This window comes from Manis javanica, chromosome 3, assembly GCF_040802235.1.
Source record: "Manis javanica isolate MJ-LG chromosome 3, MJ_LKY, whole genome shotgun sequence".
Lineage (NCBI taxonomy): Eukaryota > Metazoa > Chordata > Mammalia > Pholidota > Manidae > Manis > Manis javanica.
Window position 1 is genome coordinate 192,498,422 of NC_133158.1, and position 24,162 is coordinate 192,522,583.

The 24,162-nt window shown below is 34.5% G+C and overlaps 1 protein-coding gene across 9 annotated transcripts in view; it reads left to right on the forward strand.

Annotated features, from left to right (window-relative positions):
• The window catches only part of MAP9 (microtubule associated protein 9), a 33,286-nt gene that overhangs the window by 1,638 nt on the left and 7,486 nt on the right, over positions 1-24,162 (forward strand). For 5 of the 9 annotated variants that reach the window (XM_036999059.2, XM_036999083.2, XM_036999089.2 and 2 more), the window contains exons 3-13: positions 82-166; positions 1,255-1,575; positions 6,808-7,040; positions 12,519-12,615; positions 14,362-14,609; positions 17,360-17,430; positions 18,541-18,709; positions 19,469-19,558; positions 20,942-21,103; positions 21,228-21,373; positions 21,548-21,680. In XM_036999059.2, the coding sequence (XP_036854954.2) occupies positions 82-166; positions 1,255-1,575; positions 6,808-7,040; positions 12,519-12,615; positions 14,362-14,609; positions 17,360-17,430; positions 18,541-18,709; positions 19,469-19,558; positions 20,942-21,103; positions 21,228-21,373; positions 21,548-21,680 (1,755 nt within the window). The remainder of the gene's footprint in view (positions 1-81; positions 167-1,254; positions 1,576-6,807; positions 7,041-12,518; positions 12,616-14,361; positions 14,610-17,359; positions 17,431-18,540; positions 18,710-19,468; positions 19,559-20,941; positions 21,104-21,227; positions 21,374-21,547; positions 21,681-24,162) is intronic. The other 4 variants (XM_073232551.1, XM_036999077.2, XM_036999071.2 and 1 more) reach the window with 4 other exon arrangements.

The window sequence follows — 24,162 nt, forward strand, 5'->3', positions numbered from 1 at the left end:
TTAATAAGCATTGTTTGAGACCTCCAATATACCAAGACCTCCACATTTGGCTGGAAATTGATTTTAATTATTTCATTTCAGGATGAGCTAATAAAAGCAATCACAGCTCGCTCAGCCAAGCAAAGGAGTTCTGAATACTCAGATGACTTTGACAGTGATGAGATTGGTAGGTGAGACTATGGAAAAGTAATCCACTTTTCTTCTTTTTAGTTACATTTAGCCCATCCCTCAAAAAAATCACTTATGTTACAATAATGCCTATGAATTTACTGGCTTTAGATTTCCAACTTTTGAATGAGTTTAAATACTCTTAGTTTTCAAGAAGTTGTATGATTGTCCTTGTTTCTAAATATGCATATGAAAATTTAGATTAACTGACAGTAGGTTTGCAGTTAAAGGATGCCTGTCAGTGGTAAATCATATTGGGGCCAATCATATTGGGCTCAAGTTAAAAACTAGAGCCCATACAGATAAACTTAGAAACACATTGGAATCATTTTATGATGCTTTTTGTAAATCCTATTTTTTTGGCTGTAATAAGGGCTAATTTTTAAAAACCTAGTATATCAGTACTCGTGTGATTTAATTTGGTTTCTTTTGATGATGTCAAAATATTAACATTTTAGATTTTGTGGATAGGCACACAGAATTCTAAACTTGTGTTTGGTGTTTTATGCTTTAATATTCATTGAGTAACTCTTAAAGTTCTCTGTAAAAATAATCAGAATGATAGTTAAATCATTTCTATGTAGTGTTCTTTATGATTTCATAGTAAATCTACTAATCTGGAATGGATGGAATTGTATTTCCAGAATTTTTATGGAACAAAATATAATTAGCAAAAAGGTAGTTATATTCTTCCATTTACAGATGTCCTTGATTTTATAGGATGAAGTTGCTTACAGATAAAAGCTTTTAGTCCAAAATCTAATTTAAGTGTCCCATGGCTGATTGTTATTTTGAAGAAACTTTACACCACTTTTCTCTGAGTAAGCACAGTGCTTGGTACACTAGTCACAGTTGATAAGAATGCTTTGAATAAGTTAATGACATTGAAAATTTTATTTCATAAATACCAATAAAAACTGCCTAAGATAGATGATGTTTAGAGCCGTAAATCTATATGTAAAATAGATTTGTGTCTATTCATGATTGTAAATTCATTTCTAGTTGTCAAGGTAATCTTTTCGATTAATGTAACCTTCCAAACTTTAAAATATACTATTGAAAACATTTCTCTTTTCCATTTTTCAGTTTCCTTGGGTGATTTTTCTGACACCTCAGTGGATGAAAACTCAGCTAAGAAAAAGATGAATGATTTCCATATATCAGATGATGAAGAAAAGAATTCTCCAAAGCTGTCTTTTTTGAAAACCAAAAGATCAAAAACTGATGTAATGAAAGATGAGTCAGTATTCTCCATGAAAAATGAGAAGGAATTGGCACCTGATGGTAGTGAGGACGTGGCTTTAAATCCTTTATCTGAACCTCAAAATAAAGACCACAAAATTGAAACAGAGAAAATTAAAGTGAAACCCAAGCCCAGAATTCTTCCAGTCAAAAGCGGATCTTCAGGTAATTTGTTAGGTCATTGTAATTGCATTTTTTGAATATTTATTATAAGATAATCACAAAATACCTTTGTATGGTAGCTAGTAAATTTTTAAGAAAAAAAGAATCAAACTTAACTTTTCAATTTTATGACACAAATCGAAGTAATAGAACCATAGAGAAAATCCCAGAGTTCTGATGTCCAGCTGTGTGTACAGTCTCGCTTCTGTGCTGGTGCCTGGCGAAGTGCCCTCAGGGTTGCACAGCTCTGGCTCTCAGAGCTCCTCGGTCCAGCTTTGCCTAGGCCTGTGAGATTCAGTTTTGTTTTTAGGGAGGGAACTGCAATGTAATCCTTCCTAATCCATCTCACACTCCAGGGATTAGTTGTAGCAGCATTGGCACTGGTCCTTAAAACAATCATTTCCACACCAGAACATTGGCCAGAACATTTTCTGGATATGTATATATTTGAAGAGAGGCAGTTTTATTGGTGCTGCTGTTGTTTAAGCCTGCAGACTTTCCTGAAGAAAAGACAATCTCCATTCCATTTCTCTATTCCCTGGGAAAATCCAGTGAGACACAGTTTTCCAAGGGGAAGCTCCTGGTGTGATCTGGGATTACAGTAGTTTCTCCACAGTCCTACTCTAGACACAGTAGAGCAAAGATGGGGTGAAGCATAGAACCAACCCCTCTGAGGTCCCCTAGGCCACCACACAGAAACATGGGCAAAAGGGTTATGGGCTTGGTGTCTTCCAGTCTTTCTTTATCTGTTTTATAAAAAAAAAAGTTAGTCGATGCAAATCTTCATTAAATACAGTGCTGGTGAATATTTCATACTTTGCATATTGGATATTACTGGTAACATCAGACAAAACTTTGATTCAGACATGTATTAGGGAACCACTCCTTTCCCCCACCCCACAACCCCAGCCCCACCAACTTTCAAATGAGGCGAAGATACATGAGTAGAGCAGGAAGATACTGGGAAAAAACCCACTATATATTAATTGTGTGAAACCTCAGCAAATGGAGTTACCCTTCCTGTCCTCAGAGGAGGAGGATTAACCTGCTTTTCCGGTTCTACAGAATTGTTTTGAGAATCCATTGAACTATCTCTAAACTAAAATTCTACATAATTGTGAGCACAAAGCATGATGAAAGAGAATTAATTTGCTAAAACATACCTTCCTAGTATATTGAGTAGAATCAGAAATGGAGAGAAGGGGAACATAATTGAACTTGGTGAATAATCCTATAGTTCACCATCTCTCAAGTGTATTCCACAGTTTGTTCTTTGGTATTGTGGAGAAAATACAGAGTTATAGAAATTTTAAACTGACTTCTTTATGAGAGAACTTCTCAGAGCCATTAATAAAGAAATACACATGGTGCATCTTTAAGGATATAGTAGGCAGTGTTTTCTCAGCCAAGTTGACCTTAGAAACCTATTTTTGTGGATTGTATTTATACTTGGTTTGTCTTGATTCTGAAAAGTTTTTCTTTAGGGTCATAAAATTTGAACATGTAGAAACTAAAAATTTGTCTGTTATAGTCAGAATTATATAATGAGAACTTTAAGGTAGACAATCAATAATCCACCTATTGAATGCCTTTTTTTTAACTTGACGAATTTAAATGACTAGAGAAATACTGTATTTATCCACAAGATGGCACCAGGATTCTAGATGTTGTACACAAGTGTGTATGCAATATGTATTGTTAAACAATCATTAGCCATTTGCATTTCAGTATATGTAATATAAAAATAATTACCAAAACAGGTAATCATTTACATGGGATTATAAAACAAAACATTTTGAAAATTTATAGACTTTCTATTTCCTTTCTGAAGACTTGGCAGTACTTCTGAAAGTGGACTTTACACATAAAATATATTAAAGTCATTATTCCTGGGTTCTTCAGGTTGAAGAAAAATCCAAGGCTAATGTTTAATACCTAGCGTAGAGTATGGAATTCATTAAATATTTGAATGTATAAATACATAAGTGACTGATTCATCCATGAAAGAAAGAATATGATTCATGAGCTTATCTTTATCCTTCTCTAAATTTTTAGACTTTTTTTTAAAAGGGTTTAAAACTTAACATTTTTAATGTGGGGTGATATTATTGAGTAGCAATTAATAGTTTATAAAAATATTAGTTCCTGAAAGTTTCCCTTGTTCTTGCTTGTCTTTTGTAAAACGTGCAATAACCAGATACATTATCAAGCAACTGTCACCCAGGTGATGCTTAAGCATTCATAAAAGCCTTTATTATTCATTTAATTTTTTAGCTTGTAGTTAAGCAGATCATTTTATTACATATATAATTTATTGTGAATATAATATGTTTAATTATATTACAAGCACTGTAATGGTAACTAAGAATATGACATTAAAAAGACATAGTATCAATCCTCCCAGACTGTATTAGATCTGGGCTGTTGTAATAAGATACCACAGACTGGAGGTCCATTGCTCACAGTTCTGGAGGCTGGAAGTCTGAGATACAGGCTAGCATGGTCAGGCAGGGCTCTCTTCCAGGTTGCAGGCTTCTCACTGTATCTTTACCTGGTGGAAGGGGCAAAGGAGCTCTGTGGCGCCTATTATGAGGCCACTAATCCCACACGTGAAGGTTCCACCCTCTAATGTCATCACCTTTGGGGTTGGGATTTCAACGTAGCATTCTTGGGTAACACAGACATTTAAACCATAGCAAAGACTTAACAATTTAGTGGGGAGGTGTACAAAAGGTGCAGTGAAAACACAGAACAGTGGGCACTTAAGTTTACCTGAGGACATTAGGGAAAGCTTCCTGGAGGAGATGGTGATAAGAGCAGTAACTGACAAATAATAGCACCTATATTCAGGACTCTTGGTTGCAAATGACCTGACTCAAAGTTCAGCAGGAAGGAGAATGTATTGCCTTTCTGAGCATGGATGTCAGAAGGGCTTGCTTTAGGTGTGTGCTGAAGTTCAGAGACTCGGTACTTTTATGTCTTCTAAATTTTCTTCTGTCCACCCTCCCTGACTCTCTGACCTCGTTTCCTCCTCCCATCCCTGCCACTGCCCCAGTCACTCCCTTTCCTGGTCCCATTCTTCTGTCCTTTCTGTCTCGGGCAGGTCTCAGCTCTGTACTTGGCAGGGGAGCATGCCACTTGCAGTCCCCAAACCATTATCTCTCCTGCTCCCTGACCGTAAAGGCATATCCTCCAATTCCAACAGAAAAATGCCTCCTGACTGCTTGCTGTGGGCAAGGGAAATGATGTCTCTGTGATAAGCTGGGAGGGCTGGGCTGTGCATCCTGGGCCCAACTTTTTCACTTCCATGTGGAGGAGGTCGTTGTTAATCCACCAGAATTGCAGTGCTGGGAAGGAGGAGAGGTGACTGCCCCAAAGAAAACTGGAGTGATAGACAGATCAAAAAAAGAAAAAGAGAAGTGTTCACCACAGCTGTCAATATCCACTGAGCACTTACCATGTGTCAGGCACCGTGCTATCTTTATTATCTCATCAGGTACCTTAGGAATTCTTAACTGATGTTACCGGTGGGATATCTGGGGTGTGGGAGGTTATATGATTTGGATAAGGTTACAGTGCTAGTAAGTGTCAGAACTAAGATTCAAATGTGAAATATCTGAAATAGACAAACTCATCCAGAGAGTAGGTGGAATGGTGGTTGCCAGGGGCTATGGGGAGGGGGAAATGGGGAGTTGCTCTTTTAACAGGGATAAAGTTTCAGTTATCCAAGATGAGTAAGTTCTAGAGATCTGCCCTACAACATTGTGCCTTTAGTTAACAATACTGTATTGTACATTTAAAAATTTGTTAAGAGGGTGGATCTCTTGTTAAGTGTTTTTATCATAATAAAAAAATTGACTCAACCTTCTTTCAGGCATTATACAATATTCTGCTTAAACTGAGGTTCGAAAGACGTGCAAGCATTTGTCAGGAGGAGAAGCAGGAAGCGGACATTCTAGGCAGAGGGATCAGCTTGGGTAAAGGTATGGTAGCAGTAGGGATTGTGGCCAAGCTACAGAACGACAGGTAGCCCCACATTTCAGGAACACACATCACAAAATGGGCGTGCCTGCAGACAAGACGGCACAGGCAGTCAGGGATGCGATCGTGAAATCTTCCGTTTTGTTCAAAGGCTATTAAGCTTTCATTCTGTAGAACTGGATGATGAGGCCAATGAAGGATTTTGTGGAGAAGAGTGATATGATCTGATGTGCATTTTATAAGTATCACTGAGGCAGTAATCTAGGAAAGAATGGGTGAGGAGCTGATGGTGGGGATGCAGAAGGTGCAAGAAATGAGGGAGATTTAACAAGTAGCATCAATAGGATATAGTGATGCTTTGGATATAGAGGGGACAGAGGAGGAATCTAGGGCGACTCTTGAACTTTGACCATTTGGCCAGAGTTCAGGGCATAGCAGAAATTGGCCATGAAACACTTACAGAGACTCCAGTTTGGTGTGGCTGTGGAGTCTTCCGGCAACGTTCATAAGCCCATGTGTAGATTAAGAGGAGGAGGGTGTTAATTGCTAGTTCAGTTTTGGAGTTTTGTCAGAAAAATGCATTGGTAGAACAATGGAGAAATCAGTCTGTATGACAGGTAAAACTGAGGCAAAAAGTTTATGTAAAAACTCCTAGAGAAGCTTATGGATTTGCAGAAAAACAGCTCACTAATCATCAGTTCTTGCCTTCGGTGAGAATTAGTGCTTCTGTCCCCTGTACCCGCATCGTATTCATGTTCATAACAGCACTTAGCTTAGTCCTGTGATTTTACTTGTTTAGAATCATCCCTTTTCCCAGTCTCGAAAATCCTTGAGCAGGGTCACAGTCATTGTCTTGATCATGAGGTCCAGTCATGACGTGTCTGCAGGGCCTGGCAGCAGATTTAATAAAGGGTTGAGGGATGAACCTCAGTTTCTTATGGAGGCAGACCTGGGGCACAGTTTTGTTTGTTAAACTTTCTGAATACTGTGAGAGTTCATAAAGTTGAAGAGCTAAATTCTCACAGAACTAGAGTGTACTAGTTACTGCCAGGATGGTAGCTGTTCTTTTTTATTTTGATTATGAGTGAGTGCTTGTTTGTGGAGCTCTGTGGAGAGAAGGGTTGGGACTTCTGGCCGCTGCAGGACAGGCAGCCACGGCGCATGGGCACAGGAGGGAAGTGTGGTGGCACCCTGGGGTGTAGCTGAAGCCAGGGCCACTTTGTTTATGCCTACCTTCAAACATTTTATTTCCAGCAGAAAACAGCAGCAGCCTTGAAGCTGACAGCCACGTCAAGCCCTGCCCTCGGCCAAGGAGCATGCTGAGAAAGCGCAGCCTCAGGGAGGAGACACATGGGCCAGGAGAAGACAAAGAAACTGCCCGTTGTGAAGAATCAGAGGCACATTGCGCACCATCATCCCTTGCAAGACTGGATGGCAGACAACTTGCAGCTGAGAAACAAGCATTCTCTGAAAACCTTGGACCTGAGGTTAGTATGACTGCTAAGCTGCTGAACTGTGTGTTTGAATTCAGGCCTTTGCATCTGATTGTGAAAGAGAATATTTATGTGGATGCACATGTGTGGGTGTTTTACACATCTTCTTCTGTGATTGATAAGGAAATAATTTTAAGGTTTTTAGTATACTGTATTCCATTGAGTCAAAGACTCCATCAAGTGTAAAGATGTAACAAGTATTTAGCATTATTTTATGTACTGCTAAGAAGAAAACTGCCAATTAAGTGATACTGCACCACTAATTATAAGATGCATTCAATGTCAGAAAAAGTAAAACACAAAACAGAAAAAAAGCTGCCCTTTTGAATATATGCAATACTGAATATCTTTAATTGTAAGAATTTCCATGTTTATTTTCATATCTTTGTGTTATGTAATGTATGGCTAAGGACAGTATAGCCAGTGTCATTTTATTCATTTGGTTTTATTCACTCAACAAATGAATACTGAATGTTCATGGCACTGTCCTATATTTTTTGGAATATGCCAAATGGGAGTAGATGTGATCTTCCAGGATTTCATAAAGGAGTTTACTGTGTATTATTATTGGGAGAGAACGCTTGGCCCCATCTCTTTATATTCACTACGGTTCATGAACTTCTACCCACATTTCAGACGGAGTATGTATGAGAAGAGTATTTCTCCTCCATAATCTGTTTGGGCAGATCAGGGAAAAGGAACTAAATAGAAACCTGACTAAGGCTTCTTTCTTTCTTTCTACCCCTTCCCTTCTGTGGATTTGACATGTGTAAGGATCTGCTCCCCAGGAGGAAACACAAAGGAGGCGGTGAGGAAGGCCTTTGCATCAGGGAGGAATGAGAATGGAAGTATTAGCACAGTCGGCTGCTGATTCAAACTGTGTTCTGTAGTTTAGATTTACTAGTAAGGCTGTCAGCTTGACATATATCTGTCTGACTTCGATGTGCTATTTCCTAATTTGTACTGAAAATCAGGAGAAGAAAAGAGGGTGAAAACCAAACAATTATTTTATATTTAATAAAATTATTAAGTGTATATTGTGTTAGTTTACTTAGCTTGCTGTAACAAACCGCCACAAACTAAACAACTTAAAACAACAGAATTTATTCTCTCAGTTTGGAGGCCAGAAGTCCAAAGTGACAGTGCGGGCAGAGCCCTGCTCCCCCTGGGGACTCCGGGGGGTCCTTCCTTGCTCCTGCAGCTCGTGGTTGCCGGCCGTCTCTGTGCCCCTTGGCTCGGGCTCGGGCACTTCAGTCCTTGACTCTGTCATCCTGTGGCCTTCTTCCCTGGGTCTCCCTCTCTTTTCTCTTAACGACATCTGTCAGTGGATTTAGGACTCACCCCAATGCAGCATGTGCTTACTTTAATCAATTCCGTTGATACACACTTTGTTTTCAATTAAGATCATATTCTGAGGTTTGGATAGACATGAATTTTGAGGCAACACTATTCAAATTGGTTCTGATACCAACTTTAAAAGTTCTTCTCTAGCAGTTCTGTCACCCTCAATTTAGGGGGAAAAAAGTATTCCTAAAATTTTTAAAGTAATATCATGTCATGACAGAAAATTTAATTGAAAAATATTTTACTCAGAATCTCACCACCTAATAACATCTATGTTCATCCCCTTTAGGCTTCTTATCCACTTTGTTCTTATCCCATTTAGGCTGTTTTTCTGTACTTTTGTCATATTTGTTATCTTAATATTCATAGCATTTTGTATCATGTTTTTTCTCTATCTCTTATCATTAGGTCATGAAGTGCTTTCACATTACTGAGTCATACTGACACTACCTATGTTCACCTTAGAGACAATAATATAGTCCGTAACAAAGAACTATTGTTTTATTGCTGGTATACTAGATAACTTCTGTTTTTAATACTGGAAACTTTCCTTACTCCTCCTCACTGTGCTCTGAATCTTCTTCTGCCCACCTTCTCGGGGATTTCCCATCTACTTTTTTGTTCAACCCTTCTCCCTCTTAGATCTGTGACCTTTGACTCTCCACTGGTCCTTTTCCAGCCAAGACCGGAAAGGTCTTTTTCTGTTCAGTCCCACTACGCTCAAACCTCTGCCACTTTATGTGAACTCCTGCTCGGCACCCACCTCTCCTCCTGCCTCATCTCCCTGTGGATGTCACAGCCGGATAGTGAAAGGGGGACGTTGGCTTTCTCATCTTTCCTTTGTTGAACTGATTTTGCATTCCTGGAGTAAACTCTGGTTGACTGTGATAAAACATTTTATTGTGGGATTAAAATTTTAAATTTTTTTCAGACTTTTATGTCTTTATAAAATGGAGGCATTCCATCTATAAATTTTTCCTTAGAATGATGTATCAGGCTTAAGTATCATATGAGTTTGGAAATTTCTCTTCCTCCCAGAAGTTTAGTATCATTTTTTTCCTTATTTAGGAGAATTCAGCAGTGAAATCAACTGTATCTGGAATTTTTCTTTGTGGAGAGGTCTTTGACACTAAATTTGATTTTTTTGATAGATATTTTGGCATTCAGATTTTATATTTCAATCTGTTTGGTAATTTATGTCTATTAAGAAATTGGTCCATTTCATCTGAGATGCTGAATTTATAAATATAAAGTTATAAATGTATACATTTATAAAGTTGTGATACTCTTATTCTTTTAATGACAATAGATTATCATGACATTCTATCTTTTATTTCTAATATATAATTTCTGTTTTCTGTTCTTGTTAAATCTTCACAGGAATTGCTCGATTTTATTAAACTTTCCTAAGAACCAATTTTGGCCTAATTACTTTCCCCATTGTTTGTTTCTAATTTCAGTGATTCTCATCCTGTATTATTTGTTTATTTTACTTCCTTTGGGTTGAATTTGCTTACCTTTAAGTTATGAAACTATTGAAAGCTATACATTTTCCTCTGCACACCTTTAGTATTTTTTTGATGCTTTCTATTTTCATTATCATTTCTTAAAATATATTTTCTAATTTCCCTCGTCATCTCTTTTTTGAGCAGTTTTTATTTTCCTTTCAAACTATTTGTATCTTTTTCTTAAAGTCACTGTTTTGTAATAACAGTTTTGTGTCACATTTTTCACAAGTCTGACAACTGCTTTCTAATTGTGGTCCATTTATGAGTGTTTAGTCTATTTACTTTAATGTAAGTACAGTTAGGGCCAATTTGTTCCTGTTTGTTTTCTATTTATTTTATCTGTTTTTTGTTTGTTTTATTAATTGAGGTTGTTGTTCCTCTGTAACTCCTTTCCTGCCATTTTTTTGGTGTTAATCACATACATTTTCATTTTCCATTTAGATTCCATTAATGTCTTTTTAGCTGTACCTATTTCATTATATTTTTAGTAGTTACTCTGTAGATCACAAGGTACATCTACAAATTATCACAATCTATTTAGAGTTAACACTGTATTATTTCCCTTTTAATATAGAAAACTTGTAACCAGATAGCTCCATATACTCCCTCATCCATAATGCTCTCATATATATTATATCTACATATGATATAATTCTGGCAATACAGTGTTATAACTTTTCTTCAAAGAGCCTTTTAAACTACTTAGACTTTAAAAGAAGAAAGAATAAATATTTATAGTTTTCTTAAATATACAACATTTCTGGGGCTCTTCAGATTACCTTCTAGTGTTATTTCCCTTCAATCTTAAAAACTTATTTTTGCATTTCTTGTAATGTAGGTTTGCCAGTAATGAATTCTCTCAGTCTTTACTTGTTTTGAAAAATATTCATTTCATCTTCATTTTTGAAGGATGGTTTTGCCATGAAAATAGGAAGTTTTACAAACAGTTTTTCCTACTCTATTTCTCTTCCTTTTCCCTTTATTGTTCTAAATGCATATGCAATGACATTTTTTATATCTCAGTGATCTCTAAAGTTCTGCTCATGTTCCTTTGATCTTTTTTCCTTTTGTTTTTCTGATCAAATCATTTGTATTGCTCTGGTTTCAAGTTCATTTCCCTTTTTGAAACACAATCCCTGATCTACTGTTAAGTCTATCCAGTGAATTTTTTCAGTGTGGTAGTGTTCAACTCTAGGTTTCTATTGGTATTTTTTGTATTTTCTGTATCTCTAATAAGATACCCTGTCTCTCCAGCCACCATGCATGTATTTCCTCTAAGTGACTGAACATATGTCTAATACCTACTTCAGAGTCTTTGTTAATTGCAACATCTGGGTCACCTCTGGGTTGTATCCTAAGACTTTTGGTTGTTTTTGTTTCATGATTATGTGTCACCATTTTCTGTTTCTTCACCTATTAGTAACTGTTTGATTGAATTTTGGATATTATGAATGATATGTTGTAGAGACTCTAAATTTTTATGTTCATTTGAACATGCATTCTGGCACACAGATATTGTGGCTAGACTCAAATTCCCAAGTGTTTCCTTTGCCGTGGATTTTTGACAAATCTTTGCTTAGTTATTTCAGTTTCTAGCTGCTATGATTGATTTAGTAGGACCTTCTGAGGTCTTCCTCACACCATGCATAGATGAGCCAAGAGTTTGGGGTGAATTTTATATGCAAATTTGGGGGTTCATATCCTCTACAACTCCTCCCCCAAATTACTGGCTTATCTTCCAGGCCTAACTCTATCCCTTGACCCCTCAAGCCAGCCCAGGAAGGCTGCAGCTGAACAGATAGGGGAATGCCTTCAGTCAAAAAAGCAACTGTCTTGCAAACCTCAGGCGAAACTTTGTCTTCAAGATAGTCTTGAGTGTTTCAGCCCTTCTACCATCTTCCCGGGTGGTTTCTATTTATCACTTTTGACATATAATTTTCTTTTTACCCATTAAATATCGTGAGAAAGAAAATCCAGTTTTATTATTTATGCATCAAATCAAATGTCTTACATTATATCATCCCCTTTAAGCTAAATTACTATTCTATAAAGAGATGTTTAGTTTTGGTGCACAAATATTATTTCATTTTAGATACAATTTTTTCAGAATCTTGAGAAAACTTATGTGCATGAAATCTATGTACTTTTCCTATCTAAGATTTTTGGAAATAGCTGTCTACTTGTTTTTTTTTTAAATTGCTTTCATTTAGATGACTAGTGATGTTTATTTGAAACTAAGGGTTTTTACCTACTATTTTCTGTATACTTTCTAAGGAAAGAGAATTAGAGAAAGAGACATCAAATATTTGTCTTAAATATTTATGAGATCTGATTTTAGAGCAGTTAGATTGCTGAAAACAATTTGAGGTATCAATTGCTAAAAACAGAGAAGTGCCAGGTAAAGAATTAGAATAGCTCTTCAGTGACTTCTTTTAATGAACAAGGCATCAAGGCTTGAAAGTAAAGCATATTAGCTTCCATTGGCTTAACGTTTCTAGGGTTTCAGCAACCAAGTTGAAATAATGCAAAGTTCAGAGTTATGATAATCTTAATAATGCTTTGCCCCCCACAAATCTTGAGAATTAAATCTACATAATAAATACATTTTTTTAAAAAACAGGATCCATGGTTAACAAGACTATCATCAGCAGCACCCCCTAAAGAAAGTCTTGAAGAGTCCTTTTCACCAGAACCTGGGGGAAAAGCATCTGTAAAAGGTGGTTCTGTCAAATTATTATATCTTATATTATTTGTGAACTGTGTACTGCTTAAAATTCTATTTGTAAAAGAAATAATACATTACATAGTTACAGAAACAATATATGTTTGTGTTTGTCTGAGTGTTAATACCAACTATACTATTTACTAACCATGTGATTTTAGATACAGAGCTTATTCTCTCAGTGCCTCAATTTCCCTAAGTTATAATAAAACCAATCTCATAAGGGTGTTGTGGAAATTAAGTGTGTCTTGGGCACTAGCCCAGTTCTTGGCCCAAGTAGTATGATCACTAAATGTGAACTGTTATTGTGCATGTATTGCTGCAATTATCTGCAATACAACATACCAGTTAGGTAATCTTTAGAGTGAGACTAAGTTGGGCTTAAATGCAAGCACAAGTACCCGAGCTAAGTCACTAATCTCTCCTGCCTGTATGTTCATCTTTAAAATGGAGATAGTAAAAGTAATGTACCTCACAGGGTGGTTATTAGAATTAAATGATTAAAGGTATGTGTAAGACACCTAGGACAGTACCATAGTAAGCTTGTAGTCAGTGTGAGGTATGAATTGTAATGTTATTTCTTTCCTTAGTCCTATGACATGTAGCTTCATGAGCGCCAGAAGGCATAGCTGTTTCTAGGACTGGGATGTGTAATTAACATTTATTAAGTGCTTACTATGCAGTATAATTTTTCTCATTTTGCAGATGAGAAACACTGCAGTACAAAGATATTGGGAAACATACCCAAGGTTAGTGATGGAGCCATAATTTGAATCATTGGCTCCAAAGTCCTTGTTCTTTTCACTAAACATGTTGATTAGCAGCTCTAAAGAATCTATTAATAATACTTTGTCAAGTGTACTCTCCAAAAGTGAATATATAATTACAAAGTGATTTTAAATCTAGTTTCTCTCAAAACAAGTTCCAAAAAAGAATGTAATGAAAGTAGCAGAACTAAAACTTTGACAATCATAATACAGGTTTGACCAGTAGATGGATCCTAGTAGAATTGAAAGTTGGTTATTAGCACAGAAAACACTAACTGCTTTCTGTTGAACATTCGAAGTGTGGTAGAATCAGAATAATGGAAACAATTTTGTAAAAGCAAAACTGAGCCCTCTCATACCAGAGGTTAAGCCTGGCCCTTGGAGCACTGAGAGGATAAGCAGCAGGTCTGCCTTTAGTATCCCTTTGGCACAGAGGCAGCATTGTGTCTTAGTGGGAATAAAACTGTTTAGAGGATGGCTTAATTCTGCATGGTGGACTCTTCTAAAATTGCATGAATTTAGAATTCATTTAGGTTCCCTCTGAATTTAAAATTTTACTTAGGTTCTCTGCATTTTATACAATTTTACAGCTTTACTGCTAGTAACTGTAGGAGCATAGGATGTGTCTTATACTTACACCGCCTCCTGTTCCAGCTAAGAAGCATAGGCTTTGTAATGGCACAGATACTGCCATTTCCCTTAGTTCAGTTTATTGTAGTTATTCCATTCTCTTTTCTGATGTATTTTTTCCTAAGTATTAGATATGTCAAATGCTGTAGTAGGTTGAACAGTCATTTTCTCTTTTGTAGATCACTTTGGAATAGTTTATTCAAGTTAAGTATGATAGTTTTCTTCATGTTTTATTTTGCAAGAAAAGGGGATTATAGACATCATCTAGTGGAAAGGAAATGAATCTGTTAATCACCTTATTAATTCAGAAGGGAGTTACAGTTCTGTTACCTGTCTCAAAATAGATCAGACTGAAGAACTCACTGAAAGCCATAATTCTTTAAAATCAAATGAAAATGAAGAAAATTCATTTTTGATAGACCTTGTTACTACTGTACTTGAGAAATCCAAGGAAAGTCAAGTGATTACTAATGACCTTGAAGAAGAAAAGGAGAAAGCTGAATCGATTCTGAATGACGACTTAATAGTTGATCCTCCACTATTAAAATCTCAGGGTATCTTAATATCTACCAACACAACTGAGTCTGCAAAGGTATTTATATAAAGTTCTCCTACAGCTTAAAGCTTGAAACAGAACTTTATTTCTAACTCTTTTTTTAATTTTATAATTTTTTTTTATTTTATCAAATGTATGTCACAATGGTTCAACAGTCCTCCTCCCTCTTCCCTCATCGCCACCCACTTCCCTCCCTCTTGGTGACCACTAGTCACTTCTCAGTGTCTATGAGTCTCATGCTGTTTTGTTCCTTCTGTTTTGCTTTGTTTTTATATTCCACAAATAAGTGAAATCATATGGTATTTGTCTCTCTCTGCCTGGCTTATGTCACTGAGTGTAATACCCTCTAGCTCCATCCATGTTGTTGCAAATGGTAGGATTTCTTTCCCTTTTATGGCTGAATTATATTCCATTGTATATATGTACCACATCTTCTTTATGTAGTCGTCTATTGAGGACACTGAGGTTGCTTCCATAATTTGGCTATTGCAAACAGTGTGGCAGTGAACATAGGGGTGCATGTATCTTTTTGAATCAGGGATTTTGTTTTCTTCAGGGTAAATTCTTAGGAGTGGAATTCCTGGGTCAAATGGTATTTCTATTTTTAGTTTTTTAAAGAACCTCCACCCCATACTGTTTTCCACAGCAGTTGCACCAATTTGCTGTCCAGAAATAGAACTTTTAAATATTTTATCTTTAAATACATTATCTCTGGAAAACTCATCTTTTGGTATTGGTATTATATTGTCAAATAGTTCTTATTTATTAATTCAATAGAATTTTAATTTCAGGGAAGGTTTGCAGTGAATATAATAAAACACAATGTTACATTAAAAATTATCCAAATGTATATGATCATAATGTACTTTTAAATGTCACAGAAACATATACCTGAAAGTGGGTGGGCTTCTATAGGTCTTCCTGTTATAAAAAGGCAGCCATTTGGAACAGTTTCAGAGGTTTTGAATTAGTAAAAGTTACTCCTTGGGAAATCATTTTTTTAACATTTTATAAACTTTAATGGAAATCTATAAGAAATGTTTATCAACATCCATGTTTGTTTAAATGGGTTGACAAGGTCATTATCAGGAATATTATAAACTTTGAGAACCAGATTTGTTATGTGTAGGATCACTTTTTCCTACACTATACTACACCAAAGTACTGTACTTCTAAAAATTTACGGTTTAGCAATTTTCATCTTTATTTCTTCTGAATTTATTCTTTATTTCTTATAAACAGCTGGGGGCTACGTGTATTTGTTATTGAAGAAGAAAACAGTGCTAGCTGAAAACTTGTGGTTGAATAGCACTTGTATAATACGGAATACTAGTTTTTTATTAAAATTTATGGAGAAGGTTCATTAAGTCATGTTCCAGGTATATTTTCTTAACCACTTTTCTTAGGAAAATGCACTAATGCCAACTTAGGGATGTGTTTACATCTGTTCTCTCACTTTAATTCCAGCACCCATCTGTCTGTTATAATAGAAATATAATAATATTTATTGAAATGTTATTATATAAAATGTTAAAATAGAAAAGTTAGTTCTCAAAAGGAAGAAAAGTAGTCTGGAATTTATAGTCAGGGTCTTAGAAATACTAATAAATAATAATAAATGGCTGTGATCACTTTGGAAAGGGGTTTATTCAAGTTGAATATACTAGTCTCCTTCATATTTTATTTGACAGGAAAAAAGGATTATAGATAGTCCTTACCTAGTGGAAAATAAATGAATCTGTTAATTTTCTTATTAATTCAAATTCTTACTAATGTTCTAATTCTAAATTAGAACAGGCAATTTATATATAACAAGTAAGATCATTTTTCTTTTCACTGCATCCTTGACTTTATTCTTATTCTCTACAGAGTGATCTTTCTTAAGGATGAATCGTTCCCCTGCTAAGGTCTCTTTGTCGGACTCTCATCATAGAATAAATGCAAATTGCTTCCTATTCCTAGAGACTGCACATGATTCTTCTCTGACCATGTATTCCTCCACTCTCCATGCCATTTTCTGTGCTGCAGCACCATTCACATTTTTTGTTTCTCAAAAGTAATGATACCAAAATAAAAAAAAGATTATAAAAAAGTACACACTTGAAGAAAGAGGAGTACAGACATCCTCAGAGAGGAGGTGCTCTTAAGGGCTTAGGATTCTGTCTTTTAAGGCTCCTAAGAATGGGGCACCGGGTGGGGGTGGGGATTGCTGGGTGTAGGCTTGATTTGTGGTCTCATGATGTTTCTTTCTGGTGGGAGACATTGTCATTACCCACACTCAGTCCTCTATATAACTCTGTAAGATAAACTTAACACAAGGAATTTATTGATCCAATTTCTCTCAAATACAATGGTTTCCCTCAAGCAGTAGGAACATACCAATTAGGAAGAAAAAAAAACCAGTACCTAGCTCTTTCCCTTCTCTGGCTTTTAGCACTTACTGTTTTATTCTTTCTGTAGATCTTCATGTGGCACCTTCCTACCCCTCTGTTTTAGCTCTGGTGTCAAACCCTCAGGGAGATCCTCCCTGGCCACTGCTCCTCACTCCATGCTAGGCACTCTCGATCACCGGGCCCTAGTTTATCTCCTTCATGAGTCACATTTGTTTACGTGTTTATTGTCAGTCAACCCTCTCTAAACTATAATATCCTTATTTGTTTCCATTGACTACTGTGCTTGACACCCAGTAGATATTTAAAAAACATTGATTTACTGGTAGTTTGGCCTCTAAGCTTAACTGTGATGGCTATGGTGAATAATTCACTCTGGCTTTTTCTATTTAATAGAAAACAATTGAAGATAGAAATCTGGAGAGTAAAAAGTCAACAAATAATAGAGCATCCAGTGCATCTGGCAGGTAACAAAGTTATCATTATTCCTCACTTACAGCTTTACATTCCATCAAAGCTAGTTTTAATTTAACTTCTGTAAATTTTATTTGCTGTTACTTGATTTACTCTTATTTATACCTTGTAAGATAAATGGGTAAGTTGCTTAATGTTAAACTCCCTCAGTTGATTATATTCTTCTGTAAAAAGGAATAAATTAGGGATTCTTTATATTCTACATTGCTTATGGGGTAGAGTTTCTTTCTCCTATACTGTCCTGAGACAGTAGATATAAAGTGGAAATAAAACTGAAGTCCAGCATTATACTTCTCTCTTAAGTGTCTTTTTCTAACACATGAAAATTGTACTTAAAGCTTTGAAGTTCTATGGACTAAATTGTTGTATTAAAATGGTAAGATTCTGTGTAGCTTTATTCATACTGATGATAATGAATGCCTGACTCATAAGTGTTAATCATAACCTTATGAATCTTTTAAATTATAATTTATCAAATTAACATTAATCAAATAGTGCAGGAGTCAGCAAACTTTTTCTGTAGATTGCCAGTTAGTACGTAAGCTAGGCTTTGTAAGCCATACAGTTTCTGTGGTAACTACTGTTCTGCTGTTGTAGCCAGGAGCAGCCATACACAATATGTACCACAACTGCTGTGGTGCCATAAACCTTATTTACCAAAACAGGTAGCAGAGCAAATTTTCTGCCAACTCAAATCAAGGATATTATTCTAACTTTATAGTTAGAGTAGTTATGTAACAAAATAATATAAGGAACTTTAAAACCTACTTTATTAATAATTGTTCTTTCCATGTAACTTGAAATGAAGTACATATTTCTTTAAAAGTGTTTTAATAACAAATACCTAAAAAAGAACAATCTTTGAAACTATATAACTTAAAGTCTTAAATTATGTAAAATGAGACTCTTTGTATACCAAGAAAAGACTATACTGAACAGTGTTTTCACAGTAATTATACTTTGTATTATAGTATTATAAAGTATTATAAATAACATTAACTTATAATGTTGTTTTCAAATATACCAATCACAAATTCTAATAAATCTTTCTTTTACCAAGTACAGTTGTAATATTTTATCTTGATTCATTTGTATCTTTTCAGATTAATGACCACTGAGTTTTTAAAGAAATCTACTTCTGTAAGGAGAAGTCCATCGACAGCTACCTCTTCTCACTATTTAGGGACCTTGAAAGTCTTAGACCGAAAGCCCTCCCTGAAACAGAACACAGAACCTGACAGAGCAGACAACATAAGGGCAGCTGTTTATCAGGTAAAAAAGGAAAAGATATATATTTTTAAATTAGTATTAATCACTTACATAATGCTACCTGTTTATCAGGGAACAAAATGACCCCCTCAGAAATGATATTTAATGCCTAACTTTTTTGGAAAGGTTTTCCTTTATAATATGTGAATAAGCCAAAGTTTTTTTTTCTAAATTATATTCTTCCAAGCTTTGCTTAACTGATTATAGTTGCTTTTAAAGAAAGATATATGCCATGGCAATATATAAAAATATAGTGAGAGCAAAATATTATCAAGTCTGTATATTTTTATACATTTTCTCCTTCAAATTTATGTTATTTTGAAAAAAAAGAATTTTTTTTCTGAGAGTTTGTATTTGAATTATGCTTACACAGACAAAAACTTTCCTAATTTTTTCACAATTCCAAAAGAAGTTGTTTTTTTTTGTCTTATTTCTTATACAGAACAGTATACTTTAGAAAATTGTGCCTTTGAATTTCAGAGACAAATGTTATTATATGTAGCCATTATATTCAACTCGGAAATCAGTTGTTAAAATTAGAAAGGTAACATATATATATATATATATATATAATTTTCTTAATTCATGCTTATCCATATATATGAGAATATTGTCAGAAAAATAAAAATGGTACTGGCTTACATAGAATTAATAAATGTTGTTTTGCTCTTTTATAGTTTTAATCCCATATTTCAGAAATAGGTAAGAATTCAATTCATTTGGGAAACTGAGTATCATGTAACCTTTTTCTTGTTCTCATAGGAGTGGTTAGAAAAGAAAAATGTATATTTACATGAAATGCACAGAATTAAAAGGATTGAAAGTGAAAACTTAAGGATCCAAAATGAACAGGTATTTTGAAATACAGGAGTGAAAAATATTCTGGACTTTTCAGTCAGTATAATATCTTTGAGTATTTAACATTTCTAAATCAATTGTTTTTTAACTGGCAAAATAACTTCTGTATAAAAGAATTGATTTCTGATTTTGCTTCTATGGTACTTTTACATTTTTAGTTTCATATAAATATAGCCATTTTATCTGAACACTGATACACAGAGATTTTTATTTTTTATATGTGATGGAATAGCTTTGGCACTACTGATAATGAACTCACTGCTGCTTCTATCCACCTACCTATTTCATTCTTACCAACTGACTTCAATATTATAACTTAGCCAAGAATACAGTCAGCAGACATCAACGTTCAGTTTTCCTAGTTTCTATCTTGAATTTTATACAGATCTTCAAGACCAACCTCTACCTGAGTTTTTGTCCCGTATCCTTCCCATGCCTGGAAGTAATCTCCTGTTTCAGTCTCCCTGTACTTCAGTGTTTACCTCTAGCTTCTGCCTAACAGCCTGCAACATGCTCAGTTCTTTCCCGTCTTCTAAAGTGAAAGCCCTGAAAAAAACCCCTTGATTGTTCTATTCAGTACTACCACGGGTTTAGAAGGAAACATTTCCCCAGTGCACAGGCTGCATGGAGCTGCCATGCAGGGGTGGCACGGTGTTGGCAGCATTACTGCTGTGGCCAATGTCAGACACTTTCTCATCCCATCTTCACAACTCCATGAGGTAGGCAGTATTTTTATTTCTGAATTATATTTTCTCCAAAGTGAAGCTTTGTATCATTTAACATTGAGCAATACTGTAAGGCAAACATAGAAAAGTAAATAAAATAATAGCACACTTGCCATACACTCACCTACATACTTTCCAACCTGGTACATCTTTTCCACATTTGGGATACACTTCTATAGCAAGATTTTATGCTTTGATATCAGTCAGAACTTGAGTTCCAAGCAAAGATATGTGACTTACTGTGTGGCTTAGCCAATTTACCTCATTCTGACTTAATTTATAAAGCCTGTAACTTTCCTGATATATTTCTTTTAATTAAATATTTTACTATGAGCATTTTGCAGTACTACTGAGCCTCATATGGTTTATTTTGAAAACATTTCTTTAGTACACTGCCAGAAAAAAAAAAATCTTCCCTCCTATGAAAGAAGTAGATCAATAACTCTTAAATGTTTTTAGAAAAATGCAATGAAGAATTCAGATAACATTTTTTTATACATTCTAAATAAATGGCCTGCCTTGAAACTTTTATATATATATATATGATAAATACAAAGGAAATTAAAGATGAATACATATGTTTATGTCTGTACTTACCCATATTTGTCTATTTGCATATACACATATGCTGTCTATTATTTTTCCAAAACAGAAAAGAGTGGCTAAGAGAGAAGAAGCATTAGCATCATTTGAGGCCTGGAAGGTGATGAAAGAAAAGGAAGCAAAGAAAATAGCAGCAAAAAAAAGGCTTGAGGACAAAAACAAGAAGAAAACCGAGGAAGAAAATGCTGTGAGGAAAGGAGAAGCACTACAAGTATTCAATACATTTGAATGTGTTTCGGAATTATTTTTAAGTATTTGAAATCTAAATTAGTGATTAACTGTTCTTCTTACTTATAATATTCATTCAATAAGAAAATGATTCTGAACTTTTTCAGGCTTTTGAAAGATGGAAAGAGAAAAAGATGGAATATCTTAAAGAAAAAAATAAAAAGGAGAAAGAATATGAAAGAGCAAAGAAACAGAAAGAGGAGGAAATTGTTGCTGAGAAAAGGAAGGATAACTTAACTGCTATTGAAAAATGGTAATCACAAATGTTTCGACAGATTTTAAATTAGTTAATACTTTGGGTGTTTCTGAAGTGTAGTTACTTGAAATTCACTAATGCTTCTCAGTTTCATTGTTGCAAAGATATATTAGGCAATCCTTATGATATATTGTCCTTTAACCTTCCAGTGTTTTATGCTATCCTACATAGGAATGAAAGAAAGGAGGCTTTTTTCAAAGAAAAGGAAAAAGAGAAAATAAATGAGAAAAGAAAAGAAGAATTAAAAAGAGCTGAGAAAAGAGACAAAGATAAACAGGCTATTGATGAATATGAAAAGTGGCTGGTAGGTGTTGTTTCCTAATGCACCTGTGGCTTTTTAATGCCCTTTTTTGCGCCTTTTCTGTCTCTAACTCCAGTTCTGTTTGTCCCTGCCTATTGATCATGTCTACCTGCAAGCTGCCTTGTTGAATTCATTCTCCCTACATACTACATATTCTCTCCTTTATATTTTCCTTGGTTTACTCATGTCTATTAGTGCTTCTCCTATTCCCTAAAGCATTGAGGCTTAAAACTTGAGTCATTATATTCTTCCTTACCCACATATCTACATTTAGTCACTTACCTGGCAGGCCCATTCTTTCTTTGTAGTGATTCTTAGATCTAAAATCATAGAAAACTGACAAGTATACTATTGAAACCTGCTAGATTATTTTAGGTGGAACTTAGTCATGACACACAATAACATGAATTTAATGGTAAAAAAATTATTCCACTTTTTATTCTCTTTTGGTCTTTCAGATGACCTTAAGAAGGTCTATATAGGTATTTTTTAATGAAAGGAAGCAAGTATGAACTTTGGGAGGAAAATATCTAGTGGGATTTTATTTATTTATTTATTTATTTATTTATTTATTTATTATGTTTTTTGTTTCAGGGTACTTATGTTTATAGTAACTTCATTGATGTCGAGAAAAATGCTGTTTTCTGTCTTAAAATATTGATATAAACATGATCTTTTAAATTTTTTAATAAGTAATACATTCATATAAGTAGGTACTTTATATGAGTAGATGACCTAGTCATATGAGTAGTTAATACATACCATGTTTCAGCATTCAAAATGTGCAAAACTCCACGGGATTTAGGATCCAATAAGGTTTCTTTCAAAAAGGGTTTCCTATCAAACTTTTTTTGAATTCATGTCAATCTGCTAATTTAAAAATATCATCCAGGGTATTTTGTAGTTTCATTGTTCTGGTTAGGATTGAGCTTGAGCATCTTTTCATTTGTATTTTATTTTTCTCACAAATTGTCAATTCATAGACTTTGCATATTTTTCTTTTGGCTTTTTTCTCATGGATTTCTAGAAGCTTTTTTATATACTAAGGAGATTAGCCTGTCAGTTCTGAGTTAAAAAAAATTTTCCCATTATTTTGTTGGTCTCTCAATTTTGCATATGGTATTTTATGCAATGAAATTTTTTATTTTATTTTCTAATGTCATATTTATCAACCTTTTCTTCTGGGTTCTGATTTTCTGGCATAGTTGAAAAGACCTTCAAAAGTGCTCCCATTTTTATGATTTTAATACCTTAACACTACCATTTGGTCTACTTAGAATTTATTCTGATCTGTGGTAGGAAGTGATTCCAAATGCATTTTTTTCCAAATATATCTCTTACAAGGTAGCTCATCTTTTATCCATTGATATGAGGTATTATCTTTATTATATAATACATCCTCAGATTTTTAGGTTTGTTGATTTTCTGTTCCATTTGTCAATTTTATTGTACATATTCCAGTACCACACTGTTTAATTATCAAAACTTTATATGTCTTCTTATCTGAATTAATCTTCCTTGATAGCTATTCTTTCAAAGTATTTCTGACTATTGTTGTCTATTTGTCCACATAAACTTTAGAATCAACAACAGCTAGAGAGGCATGTGAGACGCAAAACAGCTATTTAAAAATAGGATAAAAAGATGAAACACGTAGGAATAAACTTAAATGTGAAAGACCAATGTGAGGAAAACTATAACACTCCTGAAAGATACAAATGAAGACTTGAGAAAATGGATCAAAACTGCACTTGGATAGAAGCACTAAATCTGATAATGATGTTATAAATATGTCAATTCTCCTTGAAGTACTTCATAAGTTTCATGCAATCCCAATAAAAAATACCAATAGGATATATGGTAGTTTATGTGTTGGCTTTAGTGCTCTATATATGCTATTTCCATTAAGAAAAATAGTAATAAAATATGGTGATAATTAGTTCAGCAGTTTAAATGAGGAATGTCATATTCCATGATGTTTTCATTAGATAAAACTCTTAAATGATGCTTTATGAAAAATAAATGCTTTATTCTATGAAAAGTCTTATATTAAGGAGATATATACTGACTGCTAGCATTACTTAGCATAATTAAATGCATAAGTTTAAAGTTTCTGTTTTGTTTTCAAATACTCTTGCAAATAGACTAAAATTTCCCTAATAACTTGTCACATTAGGTGTATTATGTTTTATTGTAGTATTTAGTCACTTTCTCGGTCACTAATAATTTAGTCATTCATCACTCCTCTACAAAACAAAACCTCATCGAAGACCTAAGATGAAAATAACTTCTTTTGATGTGTAGTATAACCGCTACAAATACAGTTTGATACATAAAAACATCCATATACAACATATTACAGATCTACTTCCTATTACCAATTTCTTATTGAAATTCATTTGCAGACAGAATGGAAAAATGTCACTATATGGAAGTAATTGATGACTTCAATTTTCATGTAAAGTGACATCTCAAAATTTTGATA